Here is a 20,443-nt window from a genome sequence, read left to right on the forward strand (position 1 = left end):
CTATAAACTCTATTCAGCTAAGGAGCTTTGAAGGGATGGGAAACAAAGATTCAACATACTTAAACGATAGACTGTTGATGGATATTGCAAATTGTATTAATAGATCCAGTGCGAGCAAAAGCCCAAAGAGGAGGGGCCTGATTGCCTCTGAGACAGTAGGCAAAAAAGGGGTCACTAGTCATAAAACTGCATCCATTTGAAATTCTTATCAACATGGAATTACAAATCAAATCTGTACTGGGAAAGTTCAGCAAGGCTTTAGGAAATAAAATTCAAAGTAAATAAAGAAGATTTTTCCAAATTATATGAAATGAATTTTAGGTTTTTTGCTTTGGGTAGGATGGGACCCATGGGACCTAAGCATTGGGGCTACCCCTGGGCCTTCCGTGGCTCGCGACAGCTCGATACCTGTTAAACAACTACCTGATAGAAAAAAAAATTTCACATAACATTAATATTAATAAAGACACAAAAACAATAGAAAACAGATTTAAAAACCTTTTTGCATAATTACCGAATGCTATTCAATTTTTTATCAAAACGCCTTTTATAGGGACAATTGATGCAACGATTTTTTGAGAAGGAAGGGTAAGCCAACAATCCACTGTAAAAAGTTGCAACAAACTTATGCTTGTAATATATAAATGCATGAATGCCACTTGCCTCCGTTTCAGGTTGAATTTTTCAAACCAAAGAATACTCACTACAACCTAAGAACAGATAATTTTTTGAAGCTCCCTGAAACAAATACGTTAGTTTATGAGAAAAATTCTTTATCACTTAGATAAAAGTGCTAAAAGCACTAAGCAATTCAAAAACTTGAGCAAGAGCTAGACGGGGAATGAAGTTGCGAAACCTCCAATTTATCCTGTATATGATCAAGTTTTTATCTTTCATGTATCTTTCCTTTGTTTTGTTTATATTTGTTAAAACTTCTGCCTACGTAACATTTAAATAAATTAATCCCTATTTTGCTTTGTTTTCGATCATAGCCAAGTCAACTCGTGGTAGATGGTATGGGAGCATGATACCTCCTTAAACAAGGGTTTATAGCAAATCGTTGTCTTCCTTTGCAAATAAAGAAGATACCACTTAATAGAAAGTTTTATGATAGGCAGCAACCATTCTTTGCAATTTCAAACATAACAATCTGCCTTAAAAAGAAAGATCTTTGCATTACAAAACAAACCCTTCAATAAGCAAAGAGGTTTTTGACATTTAGTGCAGCTTTTTTCCCCTTTTGTTCCTTTCACCCTCAAATATTATTTTCTTCGTTTCAAATAAATTTTTCTTCGTTTCAAAAAAGATCACGCGACTTGGATATTCAGTGCAAAAATTCACATGCAAAACTCTGCCTTTCCAGGCTTTCCAACTCTTGTCCCAGCTGAGAGTGCCAAAAAGCCACCCACCTCAAGGTCGGATTATCGAAAAGCATCAGTGATCTTTGCCAAGACAGCTCAATTCTTCGCGGTGGATACATTTAAAGACAACAGCTTGGCATACTTTTCCAAGAGAAACCAGGTTTTTTTCCATAATCTATGATATTTCAAATTCAGTATTTGTTCAAAAGATTGGTAATTTTGTTCTCTGAAACTGGACAGTAAGCCTGTTGGTACATATTATCACTTATTTGAAAACGAGGGCATTTCATTATTTTAGAATATCTTCAAAAGTCATTGGATCACTGAAAAGCTGCTGTTTATCAAAAACTAACTCTTACTGCTGCAGCCAGGTGAAAATGATCTCAAAATATTTTCCGGAGAATATCGAATTGGAAGGCTTTCATTTTGGCGAATGCTAGGCTATGTTCTTGTTTCTAATTATTCAGTTCACAATGTTGATGGTTTTCAATATCTGACAAATTTAAAAAAGATGACAGGAAAAAGACTTCATGTTCCGAAGTATTAACATAAATATCATCTTATATTGTCACGAGATCGAAAACTCATCAAGTTGGAAGATGTAAATAGTTACATGAACTGACCATTAATTGTATAATATTTGTGTGTGTTTGTACTTTATTATAACAAACAGCTCTTTCAATAGTCTTGAACAACGGAACACTAGAAGTGAATATGCTTTCTCTTTCCTCTCCGCGGAACATTATTCTTTAATAAAATATTTGACATTCTTCGATAAAAATTTGTTTGACATTATCTACGCTTTGTAATGAAAAAACTCTTCCACCATGACATCGTGATCGGCTGGTAACGCTATCCCAATCTTCTTTGCAGCCCACCAAGTGGCACCAAATGATGCCTTTGCACACGGACGGTACTTCAACAAGACAAAATCTTTGATTGGCTTTGCAGCACCATTAGAAATACCTAAGAAAAATTAAGAAAATACACAGCGAGAGTGTACTCTTTGGTGTCTAGTTGGAATAAGCGAAGGGGGGGGGGAGGGGGTGGAAAAATTTACGAAACATAACAAGCGGATGGGGTGGAATAGCTGAGGAGGGGGAAGGGGGTTGGGAAAATTCCCAGGAACTTAATAACCAGGGGGTGGAGAAAAGCAACAATTCTTTAAATATTAAATTTTCTTATAGAATACCACAGAAACTGTAATAAAACAGAAGGTATCAAATATTCTATTTCAAAACTTTAATAGCCGAGGGGAGGGGGGTTGGAATAAGAATGTCCTGGGTGGAAAAAATCAAAAAATTAATTAGCGGGGAAGGGACGTCTATTAGGCACCAAAAAGTATACAAGATAGCCTCCATTAGCCAACATGATTTCCCAAAGCAGTGAATAAGTGATACAGTGGAAACCTGATATAACGGACTCTGAAAGGAACCAGGAAGTAGTTCGCTCTATCGAGAGTTCGTTACAGAAAGAAGAATTTTTTATTAGGTCTTTACACGGTATGCGCCTCAAAAACCCTTCCGTGCGAATGTTAAGGCGATGTTCTGGATTTTTAAAAATGCTTTCTCAGAATAAAAGCTTGCAAGAAGAAATTTTCTAAATCGAAACACCATCTTGGCAAAAAATAGCTGAGCGCATTTGAACGAAAAAGGAGTTCGCGTGCTCTATCGTCATATTATACGCGCTGGTGACCTAAACCCTAAACCCCCTCCCCCCCCCGGGGGTCAATGTTGGTTTAGGTGGTTACGGAATAAGTGGGGACTACAACATTGGCTACCAATCCCATCACAATATTGATTCGATGGGAAGGGGGGAGGGTAGGTGATTTGTAAGTGTCATCTTCTTTGCAAGTGTTTTAGCATTTTGAAAATCAATTACCTTCTTTTATAATGTGTAATTCAAATTACTCTTAAGGCAATCTCCTGAAAAGTTTACACATGGAGGGGGATTTTCATGAAAGGATCTGAAATTGGGCACGAGAGTCCATTATATCTAAGGGTTTGTCAAACTGTGAAAACTTTAAAAAATTGTAAGGCAGAATCGAAGAGAACAGACATTTAGTTTGTTAAACCAGGTACTTCGCTATATCTGGGGTTCGTTATAGCTGGGTCCGTTATATCGGTATACCACTTTGAGACATCAACAATGTTGTCAAAACAGATGAAGTCATAGAGTATATGTATCTTTGCTCAGAAAGAGGGCAGCTTTACACTAAAAAGGGGTTCATTCAAAAAGGGGACTAAAATAAAAGGGGCCTTTAGGACTCAGAAAAGACCATCAAATGTAGATTTCACAAATAAAATTACAGTGATTTGAAAGTGGAACTGGATTGGTTCAATGCTCTCTAACTCAGCCAACATTAGTTTCTTCAGCTGTTTATCACAAGTATTGTTACCCGATTCTTAAGTTATGAAAGTTGAGGAATTCCAAAAAAATAGAGTTTTAAAAGCATACAGCACAAGATTTGACCAAATATACTGAAGGAATAGTCAAGGTATTAGGAGCACCAAGATGTGTTCACAGTGACTGCAAATGAAATTTGTACAAGATATATGATCTAAAAATTCAGCTTCAGAAAATCTACAATAAACTGATTGAGAAACAAAAAAGTGTTATTCAAATTTAAATATATATACGAATGGGTTGTACTTGAAGAAAATCAGGAAAATGCTCAATAAAACATACCTTCCAAGAAGCCATTTTTCAAGAAATCCCAGCTTTTCCAAACTGAGCCAACACACAATATTTTCAAACTTTTGTCTTTCTCGAGCATACCACACTCCATTTTTGGAATAAGGGCCTTGATGTGCTTTCCTAGCCCAACCCCTGCTTCTTCAAGCACATGTAAGCAAAGAGCATCACCCATTTCAGCTCCTTTTACAACAGCCTTCCCACAAAACTTTGCATATTGCTCTTTATTAAAGCCATACAAATGTGTCAACAAATCTTGTTTATGCTTCAAATCAAAGTATGCAAAGAGTTCTTTCTGTATGTAATCCACAGGAAATGGGCTGATTTCAAATCCATCATCATGGTTGAAAAAGATTTTTACTGCCCTATGAGTGATCCAAAAAGCTGATCCTTCATCGCCTACAAAAGAGTATTTACTAGATAAATCTGATGCAGAATTTATTTCATTTTGAAGTCCGACCGTTTCTTATGTTTATTGCATGTTATAAACTGATGTAAAGATAATATTCAATAATAAGCATTGAATCTCCTTCCAGTGCACAAAGCAAATTAAAAGTTTTGATGATATGTCCTGTGTCTTAATGAATTAACCATGAACTCATTCACTCTTAACTCATTCAAAAAAGCAAATCAAAGAGGATGTACTCACCCAGCATATGGCCCCATCCTCCACATTTGTACATTGATCCACAAGGGTTCATGAGCAAACAGTTGCTCCCTGTGCCAGCAATCAGAACAATTCCTCCCTTGTCTGTTGCTGTCTCCAATGATCCTACAGTGTCATTGCATGCAAAGCACGCCTCTGTGGCATTTGGAAATCTTGCAACAAGCTTCTCTTCCATCTCTTTCTGCTCTTCTCTCTTATCAGCACCACTTAGTGACAATCCAAGAGATTTCAGCTTTGTTTCCAATGGTATGCCTGCCTTTTTCTTAGCTACCTCGACAAGTTCATTAATTCTTTCAACTGTTTTGTCTAAACCTGAAAAAATAAAAACAATGGTCAAAAGATTTAAGTCTAACCTGCTAAAACTAACCTAGTTGGTCTTGAATTTGTTGCTACCTAGCTTCGGAAGGGTTGCTTTAGGATACTGACAAGCTATGCTTATTGAGCAATCTCCTTGTCTTTTTTCTCAATTTTTTTGAACACGCCTTGTTATTCCTGTATTTTGAATCATGCAATCTGTACATGGCCAATAGGGGACTTGCTTGGCCGATGGAATGCTTGTTTGGGCAATGGGGGGCTTGTTTGGCCAATGGGGGCTTGTTTGGCCAATGGGGGCAATGGAATCCAAAACTTTCAGATAGTAGACTGCTCCAGGAACCAGCGGGCTATGCTCACAGATACCATCAGGCAAACATGTCCTCTTAAACTTGCAAAAAGAAAATTAGGATAGAAGCCCAATTCAGTGTGTTGAAGCTACTTCAGAGGCCGTTTTCATGGAGATGAATGCCAGCTGTTTTTAATAAATTGCCTTGTAATTTGAAAAGTAACAAATTGTCTTTAAGCAAATTGGCTATTGGAGGCACCTCAGCATTTTAAACAAGTTATCTGTTGGTGTTCTAAACTGTATCAAAAGAAGATGAAATAAGACTCAAAAATGCTTTACATTATAATTTAACTGTTTAAATAATGCACCTCCAAAAAATGAAGTACTCCCTCTCAAGTTTTGCCCAACTAAGCGGCATTGAGACAACATGAAAAAACTAGATAAAATGAATATATATATATATATATATATATAATAAAAAATAGAATATAGACTAGAAATGAGACATGTTCTCTGTTACTCCGAGTTTTGTGCTTGAGCACTCGTCAGACAGACTATAATGAAGAATATTCCTGTGATATAGTTGGTAAGAATAATTCCTGTGAAGAATATTCCTGTGATAAGGTGTGATAAAGTTAGACAAAAGAAATTTTATTAGGTACAGGTTAATTATTTAGGTGGAGTTCTATTGTTCATGAGATAATGAATGTGGTTTTCATGCAACAAATAATTTCTACATGATTTTAGAAGAGGTTTCTGAAAATAAAATAATTTAACAAGAAAAATGCAAGCTTTTAGGAGCTGTTGCATCTTTTTGTATCATGCTTTCACATAAAAACAAGAGCTAAAAGAATCCATTTTAAACTTTCCATTCCAATTGATATGTTTGAAAACAGGAGTAATTTGAAAAGAAAGACATATAATACATCTTTTTTATGAAAAAAAGCAGAAACAGTAATTGGATAGAAAAAATAAAATAAATGCACAGAAAAAGAAATAAAAAGTCAACTTCAGAGAAAATTAACAAGAAATTAAAAGAAACAAAAGAGAAAAAGGTCAAGATATGGCCCTGTGCATGCGATAAAAAGCATACCTGGGGAGTTTCAGGGGTGTGTGTGGAGGTGTGCAGCTAATACTACCAGGACTGTGGGGCTCTGGGCTGTTAGCATACCTAAGGTCATATGTTGAAAGCACAATAAACTCCCTGACTCCCTGTCATCTGTGAATTTTACCAATTTAACCTATAATTATGACACCTTGTCACAAAATGGATCCTTTTAGCACCTTTCCTCCTCTCGTGACGTCACCTGAAAACAGGAGGTGCAAAAGGGAGACACTTTGAAAGAAGTTGTAAAATATTTATCGTGCTCTTCATATTTTTATGTCATGCTAAAGATCTAGGCCATGTATAGAACTAGAAGCTTTCTTCTTGATCTTTGCCTCCTCCATTCTAAAGTTGACAAGATTCATCTAGAGTTTAAGGTTTCTCACCTCAGATAAAACAATGGTTTCTAAACAAAAGGTGAACGAGATTACTCGTGAATGATTTGTCTCTCCAAAGTGTTAAAAGTGTCATGTTTTAAAAGGATAATGTTCCACCCCTTTAGAATAGTGTCACACTTTGTCAAATTCTGCAATACAACGAATCCCCTTCTATTGCATGATGCCGTTTTTGTTACAGTGTCATTTCGCTTGACTTCCTTGTTGTTGAGAGAAGATATAACGCACATTGTGGATAGCTTGAAAAGGCAGAAAAAGCCCCGTACTGCATACCTACAAGCCATTGATTGGTCGATTCACCCTCCGATCTGGCAACAACAGCACCCGTTTCGTCTATTAAGACCAAGTTAGATCCTGTTCCACCCCCTTCTATGCCTCCAAAATACATCTTCTCGGGTGCAACTGCCATTTTCGAGGTGAGTGGAGTGGATTCGAGAAATCACATGATAGCTCCCCCACTGGTTTTTCTATTTCCCTGACCTCATTTCGACATTGTCTCGTTCTAAAGAACAACATTTCTTGGAAACATTAAACATGGTAACCTCGCTTCCTCGAGTGTTTACATGTGACATTAGCACCTCTAATTAGAGTCATTACAAGAAAGGATGGTGCAGCAAATTAAGTGCACACTAAATTCATGATAACTAACACAAAAAATGTCAAAGTAATTTTCCAATAGCCTTAAATTTTTGATCCGAGATTTCCTTTACATTTATTTCTCTTAATAGAATAAACAAGTCTTTAGAGGACCAACAAATTAACGCTTAATAATTGATATCAAAGGGTCCCTGAATATATCTAAACTTTAAAAAATTAATTAACCGTCATATCAACACAATATACCCCTTAAACAAAGTAAACGTTTGCATATACACAACACAATCTGATTCAAGTAAAGCTTTTCCATAAACATTGAACGAAAACTCTCCGGCGTCATCGACAAACACTTTAAAAACAGGCCACAAAACATTTCAAAACAAACGCTGTTAAAGATAAAGATAAATTGGGAAGCATAATTAAGAACCAAAACAACGACATTCACACTAACGGAAGAGCGGTAAGAAGAAGACCTACCATTGCGAGAAATGGACAAATGCCAAAGGAATGGGGCCGGCCAGACAGGGCCAGTCTAACAGCATAATATACATTGCATTGGTTTACAGCATAGAGGGTAACGTACGTCACTCTAACCTGATTAAATTTTTCAGGCATTTCCTATCAAATTGACAGCAAGTATATGGCAAAGGCCTATTCTTACCTTCCAAACGATGTCTACATTGTCAAGAAGAAAAACTTCCCATATTTAATTTTAGCACGTGTTCCATCTTAAACGAAAAATTGGGATATATTCCTATATGCCAAGAGTCGTAAGATTAAACAATGCCAACACTCTTGTTGGGTAATTCAAATTATGGACTGATAGAGATTAGAAATTTTCGACAAATTCAATGAGTTCTTACTAATCAAACCAATCAAACACACAATAATTCCTGCAAAGAACCATCTCTCCAAACAACAGCTTGATACATACTTCTAATCACCTTTGGTAATTATCCAATGTTTTACATTGGCGAGTGTCACAGGGAAAGTGCTTCAGCATTTTGTGTCTCCTCGTTTCTATGAAATTTTCAAAGCGGTGAAAATTGATAATAAGCCCCAGCCTTGGCATGCCAATTTTTCAAAAATCTTCTTTGTAATCAATAATAAATTGGGTTTTCATTGATAAGTGACAAACTAAAACAAACGAATGATATTTCGATATATTTATGGACAATATTTCATATATGTATACTAAATGTTTCAATATTTCATAAGTTTCGTTTGCCATATTCTGCCATAAAAGCAGAAGAAAGATAAACAGGAATGACAATGCGAAATTGTAAATATTATACAATTTCTTTCCAATATCATAATAGAACATAACAGACCAGAATTCCCAGTTCCTCAATAGAATGTCATGTGTTTGTAGAGGTGGTGAATATTTTACATTGAAGTGGCAAATAAGAATGAACTACACTGGAATACCGATACAAAAAACCCTGAAGGGAACCAGAAAATGGTTCGAAATATCATTGTTATATCAGGAGTTCGTTAGACCGGGAGAAAACTTTGTTTAGGTCTTTTCGCAGTTCATTTTGTTGTTTAGGCCTTTGGTGGGCTTGTTTAGGCTACCTCAAACTTCTGTGCAGATTTTACTCCAAAACAAACAAGCTGAGTTCAAATATTACTACTTTGTTTAGGTCTTTTCGCAGAAATTTCGATAGAAAACTTTGTTTAGGTCTTTTCGCAGTTCATTTTGTTGTTTAGGCCTTTGGTGGGCTTGTTTAGGCTACCTCAAACTTTTGTGCAGATTTTACTCCAAAACAAACAAGCTGAGTTTCAATATTACTACTGGTTCGTCATTGAAAATGAAAATCTTAATGTTCCTCTTATGATATTGGAACCAAGAGATTGGCAAAGCTGGTATCACTTCATTTCTAGTTGTCGGCTGAATGACGTCTTCGACTGCTTCACATTTTTATTTGTCTTCTTCTGCTTCTCCATCTGGGTCTTTCAATAAAACCTTGTCATCATTCATTGTCAATGTATCATATGTATGAATGTATTCGTTAGTGTCAATGTCCTCATTTGCAGATATTTTTGAGGCAATCAAACTTTCATTTCGTGCTCCAATTCTTTCAGCCAGTGCTTGAAATGTATCATCAGCATGTTTTGCTGATTACAAAATGATATCCCAAAGATAAAGTGATAAATGAATACGGGGGATAAACAAATAAAAATTGCAGATGAAAAATTTATGAAAGTTCGTTATATCTAGGGTAGTTGTGATGAAGAGACATAAAATTTGGTTCGTAATAACGAGATATCGTTATATCCGGGGTTCGTTATACCGAGAGAATTTTGTAAGAGTTTGTTAGGCAGAATCTAAGGGACCAGACATTTAGTTCGTTATACTGGATTCCACTGTATATGATATTGCCAAATACGAGATAAAATAAAATTGTTCAATCTTATTACAAGTTTATAAAATCTTTGACATTCTTCAATAAAAATTTGTTTGACATTATCTCTGCTTTGTAATGAAAAAACTCTTCCACCATGACATCGTGATCGGCTGGTAACGCTATCCCAACCTTTTTGGCAGCCCACCAAGTGGCACCAAATGATGCCTTTGCACACGGACGGTACTTCAACAAGACAAAATCTTTGATTGGCTTTGCAGCACCATTAGAAATACCTGAGAGAAAAGATTCGTAGAAATACATTTTATGATGTCATCATTTGAACAATCCTTAGGTTCCACTGTAAAGAGTATTCTTTCATGTTCAAAAAGTCAATGAATAAATGAATAAAAAACTGCTTATTGATACCAAATTGGAGCTTTAGAATATAGCTCCTCTCCTCGGCTATATGCACTTATGTGAGCAGGGATTTACGCGAATTCTTCCTAATTTTGATACATAACAGGATGACCCAAGATGAACTGCTTTGTAAAAGCGGTTTTGGAGCATTAATGTAATGCTATTTCAATCCGAACAGAACTGGACACCGAGACTAAAACGGCAAACCAAGCTCTGAAAATTGACAATTTTCTCCTTGCTTAAACAAGAAACGAAAAGCACGGTGATTGACGAACAGTCCAATAGATTTCATAAAAACGGAATGAAACCCTTTGAAACAAAATGAATAACATGGACGGGCAAAAGATCGGAAAAATTCTCACATCTTTCGAGAAGCAATTTTCAAGAACTTCTTGCTTTTCAACTGAGCCAACACACAAATATTATCAAACTGTTTTCTTTCTCGAGCATGCCAAACTCCATTTTTGGAATAAAGGCCTTGATGTGTTCCTTAGTTCAACCCTTGCTTCTTGAAGCAAAGTGCATCATCCGGTTCAGCTCCTTTTACAATACCCTCCCAGAAAACTTCATGTACCTTCCTTTGTTGTAGGAACTATATGTCAAAAAATCTCGCTTGTTGTTCAAATTGAAGAATGCAAAGAGTTCTTTCCGTATGTAATCCACAGGGAATAGACTGATGTTAAATCTATCATGATGACTCAAAAAGATCGTCACTGTCCTGCCCTCCAAAAAACTGATCCTTCCTCAGCTACAACGAAAAACGGATTTTACTTAAAAAATCTGTTCAAAATACTGCATAAAGAGAAGAAAATACTCTTTTCGATAACCATTTCATTTTCTTTCGATGCACAGAAAAAAGTTTCGAATATGAAAGTTCCGCTATCCTCCACTATCTTGTTTTCTTCCAGAAAGCTTTGAGGCACTACAGAATACTGTAAAGATGCACCCTAAACGCATTTTCAACATTTTTACTTCCTCAACAGAAGGCTCTCAGAATTGCAGCCCTTGAAATATTATTTCTTTATTCCTCCTTCCATTTTCACTACTGGCATAAACATTTCATATCCAGCATCATGCCCATGCTAATCAGGTCAATAGAAAACAACTCAACACATGCAATAATCGTCAAGTTAGTGGACGCTTTGAAGAGACTCTTCTTTTACCATATTCCCTCTCCCCCTTTCGTCTTCCCAAAGCTCTCTATTTAAAGACATAACCACTGCACATGCTGGTTATGGCTACTCAATACTGACTTCCTCCCACAATCCATTATCTTTCCAACAGACCAATCAATACAAGAGGAATTACTCACCCAGCATACACATCCACGTTTGTACATTGATCCACAAGGGTTCATGAGCAAACAGTTGCTCCCTGTGCCAGCAATCAGAACAATTCCTCCCTTGTCTGTTGCTGTCTCCAATGATCCCACAGTGTCATTGCATGCAAAGCACGCCTCTGTGGCATTTGGAAATCTTGCAACCAGCTTCTCTTCCATCTCTTTCTGCTCTTCTCTCTTATCAGCACCACTTAGTGACAATCCAAGAGATTTCAGCTTTGTTTCCAATGGTATGCCTGCCTTTTTCTTAGCTACCTCCACAAGTTCATTAATTCTTGCAACTGTTTTGTCGAAACCTGAAAAGATAAAAACAATTGTCAAGTACATAAACAGTCTACGTTTTTTTTTCTTTGGCCAATTGTACGAGATCGTAGAGAAGGCCTTAATTTATGAAGAATTTTAGGTATAATTTTAACACAGGAGAGTTGAATAGACCTACGAAAAAGCCCAACACATGATTAGCCTGATTTGTATTCACGAGATTTTCGCAAATTTCACAAAAATATAATATAATTCAACGAAATTAAGATGATTGATGGATAATAACATCTTCTTCACTTAAAATTATAGAAATAAAGGTTCTTCAATCAGGCTATGTAGCATCTCAATTTAGATTTTGATTTTTAATTGGCGTGTAAAAATAAAAAAACATGCAACGAAGTCTTTAGAGCCTGGCGACCAAACCCTTCAAGAAGTAGTCAAGTAGTCAATAAAACTTAAAAGACACTGAAAATTCCTTGTTTTGCGATAAATAATACAACAATAAGGATAACTAGCATCGATGTTTGCTACATGACCAATACCCGGGACAAATACTAGAAATAAGTACTGCACCGTACAGAAAACGCCTATTTTCCAATGCGCCAAATTTTCACGAGCACGACAGTGCGTTTAACCATTTGAGCTATTTGTTATTTCAAGGTACATTTACTCCATGAGGACAACGTGCCTCGAAATTCCGAATAAATATACTTTATCTTAATACAATGGGGGCGCCAGCCACTAAGCTCTGGGGGCTGGGACAAAACAAAAAATTTAGGCCTCGCCGATTTGCTATCAGAAAACGCCCTTTTACCAACAGCTAACGCCAATCTCATACGAATGGAACGCCTATGACGAACTTTTGGTTATGTAGAGACAGTTTAAAAATCATGGGACTATTTCACAAAAAGTAAGTTGTCAAAATATTACTCCTACTTGTTGTATTGTTTCCCAAATCATGAAATTTACCCCCTATACTTTACGTCTATACTTCTTAAAACCTTGACTCTTAATTTTTAGCAACAGTATCTTTAATAATAACAATGTCCCCAATTTCAAAAAATCCACTGTTTTAGGAATTTAATAATCAAGGTGATTTTTCAAAATGCTCTGGCATACCGCCTATTAAAGATGGATACAATCTTAATTGGTCGTAATTTGTTCGGTGTCATAAGAGTTCTCTTGGAATGATCAACAGATCAAAGAAAAAAAGTTCAGGATAGCGGGCCTCTATTTCTCCTAAACCTCATGAAAATGTTAAAAATCAGTTTGCCTGCGAAATGTTCGCATTTCCTTGCCTCCTCTCTAAAGATTTAAGTCGCATTTCTTAAAAAATGTCGGCAAGACATTAATTAAAGTTTCAAAAGCTGTTTTGTTGCTCACTCAGTTCAGGTCATGTTTCTACAAGGGAAATTTAGTTTATAAATCTGAAACATGATTTCATTTCCTTTCAAGGCTACAAAACAAAATTTGTTAACACAAAAGCAAATACCTGATATCAATTTTCTTTATGGCTTTACCGAATTTCCTCAAATAAACGTCTATTTTAAAATGTCTATTTCCCCTAAAGTTTCTCGGTAGAAGCGCCAGCTGCAATTCACAACGAGTTCCAGACCTTATTTAAATTCAAAAGGATTGCGAAAAAGAAAAGCGGGATCTAATTTGACAACTAGTGCCTGCTTGTTACCTGGCTTTAGGAGTAACGCAAGAACATGGGTATTTTCAAGACCACGACGATATTGTACCAATTGTTTTTATCTGCTGTACAGTCCGTTTGCAAAAATAAAAGAACTTTCAGTAGGATTAGGAGGATTGTTTAAGTAAAATTTGCTTAAAAGAGTGCATTTTCCAGGGAACTGGAAGAATCTAAATTCAAAAATTTTATAGTCCTTCGGCGGCACAACTTTGGTGCTGCCTAGGGTAGTAACTAGATTCATTGCCCATCCCGATGTACTGTTTTGACAAAACTATTAGAAAAAGTCTGTCATTATCATATAAGTCGCAGTTGCGAACTATATACCACATAACTAGATAGACCAAAAGTGATTCAGAGGTTCGTGTCAGCAACAAAAGAATTTCAGGTAATTATTTTTTAATTAGGTAAATTCGTAGTCCTTCCCCCTCCATCCACTCCCCCCTCCAACAAAGCTTGCCTCGCGAAGGCCCTGATTCCAACATTTAATATATTTCAATACTACAAACATGCAAATTAGTTTATCATAATATTATTTGTATAATACATTTAATTATTTATTAAACAACAAGATAAAAAGCCCTCTTAATGAAACAGCATGCTTTACCCTGGGTGCAAAAGCCTAGAGAAATAGGCGATGAGGAAGAAGTGAAAGAGGGAGAGTGGAGGAGGGCGACGATGGACTTTTAAACAAAACAATACATGTGCTGTTCACCTTTATAAATGAAACAGCATAATGTGGTTCTAGGACAAATAAATGGGTTTCAATGAATTTTGTGAATGAAGAAAAGTGAATTTTTGTAACTCAAAGAACTTTTTAGCTTGTAGGTGAATTAACGTTAAAAGCAGCCTCTGCCTACAAAAAAATTATCAAATAAAAAGTAGCTTGGTTTCCTGGTTGCTATACTGTTAATAACGAAGTGTGACTCCTTCCTATCCAGGATTCCTTCCTATCCTCGCAGAACTTCTTACGGCCAGAACAAACTCTTTGCATCAACTTCCTTTTTATGTACGAAGAACTTATTAAGGGGTACTTTTTCAATATCAAAAATGCGGAATGATCGGTAAAAATGTTCACAAAAGGTGCAGTACTCATAATAAAGGTGACTAAATTTTCCTTTAATTAATGCCTAATTTGAGTTTGGCAAGAATTCCAAATGCGAATTGACGTCCAGGAATCGAATAAAAGTAGTGCTCAATACTAAAGTGTCTGCAAATTACAACTGAGATCTTACGTTTATTAATTATTGAAAACTTAAAACAACTATATAGGTGTAAAATTGGAGAAAAAATAAGGGCTGAAAGTAAAAACTAGATGAAATCGTCAAAATGTAATTTAATGTAATAAATAGAAAGTTCTTTACAAGGAATTAAAAGTTGCATTACTGGAATGATTTCGACTTACCTGCGCTTCGTCATGACCGTGAAATTGAATTCCAGGTGAAAGATTTATGACGTCATTTTCGCCCAACGCCCATTGAAAATCAGAATTCACTCGGTCACTTTGTCTATTACTCCGTAATTGCATGAATTCGTTTTATATTTTGCGTACCCATTAATACTCTCGAAAACGGAGTCATTAGATACAAAACGGGAACCATTCGAAAATGGAGTCGTTTGAAAACGGTGTCATTCTTTCTCAAATTCAAAACGAGTCCGAACGAGGAATAGGAAAATGGGCAAAAAAATGATGCTAAGAATGATGTACTTGCGTACCACAGCAAACAGCTTGGGAGAACCAAACCAGAAATGGTGTATATCAAGGTACCAACTTTATTAGCATAATATGTCTATTTCACTAAATTAAGTATATTTATAGGAAAGCGATTGCCTTACAAAATCTCGAAGGATGTGCTGGAGTTGCAATAATTAGCCAACAAGATTACAATTACAATTAGCTGTTGATGAGGGGAATCTGCTTGCCTATTCTGAAGCCACCTCATCACCCCGTTAACACATTCAATTCAGTAGTAGGTTAGAATCATTTTGAGTCAGATTTTCATTCAACTACAGGTGGTAAAATAGAGCTGCTGCCTTCAAAGGCAAGCGCAACTATAAGTCTTTGCACAAAGTTTTTGCACAAAGTTTAAAGTTTTTGCACAATGTTTTTGCCAGATCATGCGCTTCTTCTTCTTATAGAACAAAGGACTCGTGACGGTCACGGTCATAATGCAGTCGTTCTATCAAAATGGAACTTGGCTTGAATAATGCTAAGCTTAATTTTCTCTACGCGTAAAGTAGGGAGCGTCGAAATACAGAAAACATTTTTGCTAAATTAATGCCATAAATATAAAGAAACATCATTTAGTTTTTATCTTTTGGTTTGAGTGTTTTCACCAACGGAAAAAGAAGCTCACTAAAATCTTGGAGAGGGAAGAGGGTTAAACTCTGCTTGACACCCTTGGAACCACACCTGGATGCATGTCTTCAGAACAGAAGGCCTTTTTCAATGCAGCGGAAAATTGATGACAGAAAAAAATAAACTTCCTGTTCTCACAGAACACATAGAACATACTGGACTGATTCTAATAGGCAGAAAATTCAGGCAAAGAAAAGAGAGACAAATAAAAAACTTTTTGGCTGTGGGAAAATTTGAAAATGGCTTTGGAAAAAGCAAACATTTCACAGCATATTGAAAGCTTTTTCGGCTGACACTCCTCAGAGTATAAAACGTCAGAACAAGGGCGAGATGGAAAATATATATGCAGTTGTGGATCGAAATAGGCCAATCGAAAAATGATCTCCTAACTGCTTCTGTCTACACAATGGTGGCACATTTTATATGTAGATCGATTCCAAAACTGCTAGATGAAAAGCCGACCGGGATCTGTCAATTATCTGAAACATGTCGTCATTATAGAGTTTTGCACAATCTGGGTTGTCTAAAAGGTGTTGTCCGATGGCAGAATCATTTGTTTTAACGGTGTTTCTAGGCCTACAAGATCGAGGAGGCTGTGCTTTCCTACGCGCAACGGAAAATTTGTTAGTGTGACCTTCACAAAACTGAAAATTCCCTAGGTGAGAGCCAAAATTGAGATCTCTGAAGTCCTTGGCCGCATGTTAATCTTTTGCTTCATGCTTCTTTGAAAAAAGCTTTGAGCAAAGTAAATAAAATAGTACTGAATATGCCAGACAAGTAATAATGAATAATTGAAAACAATCAAGGATGTGCCTAGATGTATGAACTAAGCGAACCAGTCAGCTTTCAAATGGAAATATTCATTTGATTTGGCTGTTGAATCTCTCTGTCAAGTATAAAAAATTCCACAAGCACTTTCTTGTAAAATATCCGCATTTCTATCAACATTCAAAGAAAACTCCATGTAATTTAACAGAGGCTTCAACTGTCAGTAGCTCTTGACAAAAATCTCTAAAAGAAAACTCTTGACAAAAAATTAACTATTTCGCTACTAGTTGGCATCCGAAGGAAGTTTTTGTGACACTAAAAACCTGTGCTTATCAAGCAATTTTCTGTTGCTTTCTTATATATGACAAAACTATTTCAACCTCAAATACCTTTAAGCATTTTAAGATGCAGTTCATTGAAGAAAGACATTTTCGACAAACTTGAGCTCATTATTATGCTTCAATTCTTTATAGTTTGTTTTTCTACAATAGCATATAAAAAAACTCCAAACTCCAACCTTGTTAGTGCGCCAGCGTGTTCACGAGGCTGAAGATTCGACATGAGCTTCAGTCCGGGAATGTATAGGATTGTTGATGAAAGCCCAGGCAGAATTGAGTTGGTTTTGACAACAAAAATTAGATATGGAATTAACTATTTCGATAAAACTGTTTTTCTAAGTGAAGTAATTTCTTGAAACAAAAAATGATGACATACTTTCTACAGATTGGAAAATCCTCTACTGAACTTCCTCAATTTTTTTTAAACATGCATGGCATAAAAATTATTTTTCTGACAAATTTAGCTCCTTTAACAGTGACAGGGCCAAGCGCATTGATTTTCCTTGTTTCAGCGGAAACTTCTGCCTGAGGCGCTCTTTAATCGTTTTAGAAAGTCAGAAGATAGTCATAAAAACCAGTTTCTAATAGAACCTTTGCAACAGGGTCGCTTAACGTAGAATCGTTTAAGGTAAGGTGGCTTTCGGTAGGGTCGTTTTAGATAGGATCGTTTTTGATAGGGCCGTTTTTCGAAGCAGCATTTAAAGGACGCGTATTTGCATTCCAACATTAAAAAGGGGGCTTTCACATGCCCCCTCCCAACTTTGAATTGCTTTAGACGCGTATGTCCCCAACCGTCAGGGGATACATTAAAAGTCAAAATTAACGAAAGGTACGCAATAGTGACAAAGCTAAACAATATAAACATTGCACCTGGCGAAAAGTATTGTAACGAAATCAATCCCGGTGTCAAGATCTAAATATCTGCCTGGTCTGGGATGGCATCATAATTCAAATTCCATCACTAGATTAACAAAGAACCGTGGTTCAATTTCATTTCAGTTCCCTGTGTTGTAGTAAAGATTTCGAATATTCTCCAGAGTTTAGACACATGCTTTCAGGAACTGACTAACATACCCAAAAATCCATAGATATTTTGCCTTACCCTCTGATCTGGCAAAAACAGTCGTTACTTCGTTCAATAAGTCCCTATTCATCCTGCAACACCCCCCTTCTACCCCTCAAAAGTAGATCTTTGCCATGAAGCATCCACCACGTTCTATCTTCTCATTGTTTTACACGAAAGATGGTTTAGCAATAAACACAATCCGGAGGAAACCCGGGTTCTTTTCATAGCATTAAACCCCTGAAAGAAACTCTCTTTTTATCGGAAGCAAGCAGGGTTCACGATTCCGTTTTTGTGATTATATCGAGAATGAGATGTCAAACCGGACAAGATAACTCAGGATGTTTAAACGTAACAATGCACGTAATCAGTGAGAAATAGCTTTTTGTTCAACTCGGAAATATTTCAACAGTCGGGACGTTGCATTATCCGAATTTCTAAATACGGCAGAATTAAAGATCACTAATAAAGATAGTAAGTATTGGAGTATTAACACACTTCAACCAAATAAATTATCGAAAACCACAAGTTAATTGCAAAACAGAGTTGGAGACCGAATTTCAGCGAGATACATGACTAGAATAGAACTCCAAGCTGCGACCGTGCATCGATGTTCTACCGAGATGTTCTACCGACTGAAAAAGGAAACTTTTAAATAAGGAAAATCCTTGAAAGGGAAGGTCCTAAATAAGGAAGCTCCAATATCAAAAAGCCCGTAAACTTTTAAATAAGGAAGCACCCCAAGAAGAAAGCTTTTGGAACTACTTAACCACTTGTTAATAAGAAAAGTCCTAATTATGGAAAGTCCTAAATAACGAAACTTCAAAACTGGGAAGAAAACTGCTAAACAAAGAAAGCTTCCTAACAAGGAGCTTCTAAACAAGGGAACGCCTTAAAAAGAAAATTCCTTAATAAGACAACTCCTAAATAAGGCGATTTCTAAATAAGGCATTTCTAAATAAGGTAACTCCATAACAGGAAAAGATCTTTATAAGGAAGCTGGAAACTCAAAAATAATGAAGATCTAATACAACGAAGGTCCTACATCAAGAAGCTTCTGATAAGAAAAACTCCAAAAAAAACTTTGCCTCAAGGGTGGTGAAGAGTTGTGTTGCATCTTTACCATAGACAAGCAGATTTTTGATATCTTGTTATATATTTTCCACCCCTTCCGTTTATCAACGTTTTCTAACATTTTGAAAAAATCTTCTTCAAAATAAAAAGCCCAGAAACACCAGATGCCCATTGAAAACAATAATAGACCATAGAAAATCTGTTCTGGCCATTTCCATAGCACTGCTTCCCACAGTTTAGATAAAGATACAAAGCAGGATGAAAAATTGGTATGCCATGCAAGGCAAACAAAAATGAATCAGTTTCTTTTTTTTAATTTCGTTCTTCCCTTTTGATCTTGTAAAATCCGTACCGATTATTTGTTTTTGCACAAAGTGCAGCTCGTGACCTGGAACAATACTTATTTTGCTGTGCTGACCAAGAATATCAGTGCTGACCAAGTCTCGTCAAACTACCGGAATTATTTTAAGAATGCTTCACATGAAGATGCTTTTCAAATAATTGTTAGTGGATCTGACGATTAACACGTTCCACAATACTCTCTTTTGGGCTGCAGGCTTTTTAATATTGATTTGCGATTCTTTATTTCTACAAGCAATGTAATACAATCTTTTAGATTGCCAAAGATTCGCCAATGGATTATTCCGGTGCTTACAATTACGTTTTCAGAAAAAGGAGGAATATCGACCGAGAGAAGGGTTAAAGCTTTTTTGCTGACAGATTTCGCCTTTGAACCGAAAGAGTTCCAACAAAAGCATTCAAAAAGTACCAACGAAAGCATTCAAAGGGTGTCAATGTTTGATCATGCATATACGAAAGTGCTTTTTTGGCCGATGGCTGTAATCTTGCAAATAGTTGGCAGACATAATTTCATATAACGGAAACATCCTGAATTGATCGTAGACTCTGACTTGCGACGAAATACGTTGAAATACATTAAATGAAAACCAGCTTTTATCAACTTCACTTTCCTGGTATTTATTTTCATTCGGAGAGTATGAATTGACAGATAAGGCTTCTCAGTCCATTACCTTAGTTTAATTCTAAAGCAAATGGTCGTCCTTGCAAAGGGGTCATCCCATAATTTCATGTCAGAATGAACGGTTTCTTTCCAGGCAAAAAAAATTGCCAATGACGATTTTTCTAGAATCAAAGAAACGTGTCCCTAAAACACAATTTTAAAATTATTTGCCCGACAACATTTCCTAATGTTTCAAAACTTTCAAAATTTTAAATATTTGCGTTTTTTCTGTGCTTCTTTGCTTGGGCAAATAAATACAGGTAAAATCAGAACTTAAGGGTGAAAATTTTAAAGTTTATGCTGTTTTTTCTGTGCTTCTTTGCATGGGCAAATACAGGTAAA

The 20,443-nt window shown here is 36.2% G+C and overlaps 2 protein-coding genes across 3 annotated transcripts in view; both read right to left on the bottom strand.

Moving 5' to 3' along the window:
* Window positions 1-2,087: 2,087 nt before the first annotated feature.
* On the bottom strand, window positions 2,088-7,293 carry LOC135694687 (N-acetyl-D-glucosamine kinase). The gene is made up of 4 exons (XM_065213517.2): window positions 7,097-7,293; window positions 4,705-5,034; window positions 4,050-4,454; window positions 2,088-2,327 (listed from the first exon to the last, which is right to left on the bottom strand). The coding sequence occupies exons 1-4, from the start codon at window positions 7,230-7,232 to the stop codon at window positions 2,158-2,160; spliced, it is 1,041 nt and encodes a 346-aa protein (XP_065069589.2). The 5' UTR covers window positions 7,233-7,293; the 3' UTR covers window positions 2,088-2,157.
* A 124-nt stretch (window positions 7,294-7,417) lies between these two features.
* The window catches only part of LOC135694680 (uncharacterized), a 32,153-nt gene continuing 19,127 nt past the window's right edge, over window positions 7,418-20,443 (bottom strand). The window contains exons 16-18 of one of the 2 annotated variants that reach the window (XR_010517189.2): window positions 11,498-11,820; window positions 10,548-10,933; window positions 7,418-10,061 (exon numbers count right to left, since the gene is read on the bottom strand). The gene's annotated coding sequence lies outside the window, so the exon portion shown is untranslated. The remainder of the gene's footprint in view (window positions 10,062-10,547; window positions 10,934-11,497; window positions 11,821-20,443) is intronic. The other variant, XR_010517190.2, reaches the window with a different exon arrangement.

The sequence above is a fragment of the Rhopilema esculentum genome, chromosome 8, assembly GCF_057945365.1.
Source record: "Rhopilema esculentum isolate cy_ngs chromosome 8, ASM5794536v1, whole genome shotgun sequence".
NCBI lineage: Eukaryota > Metazoa > Cnidaria > Scyphozoa > Rhizostomeae > Rhizostomatidae > Rhopilema > Rhopilema esculentum.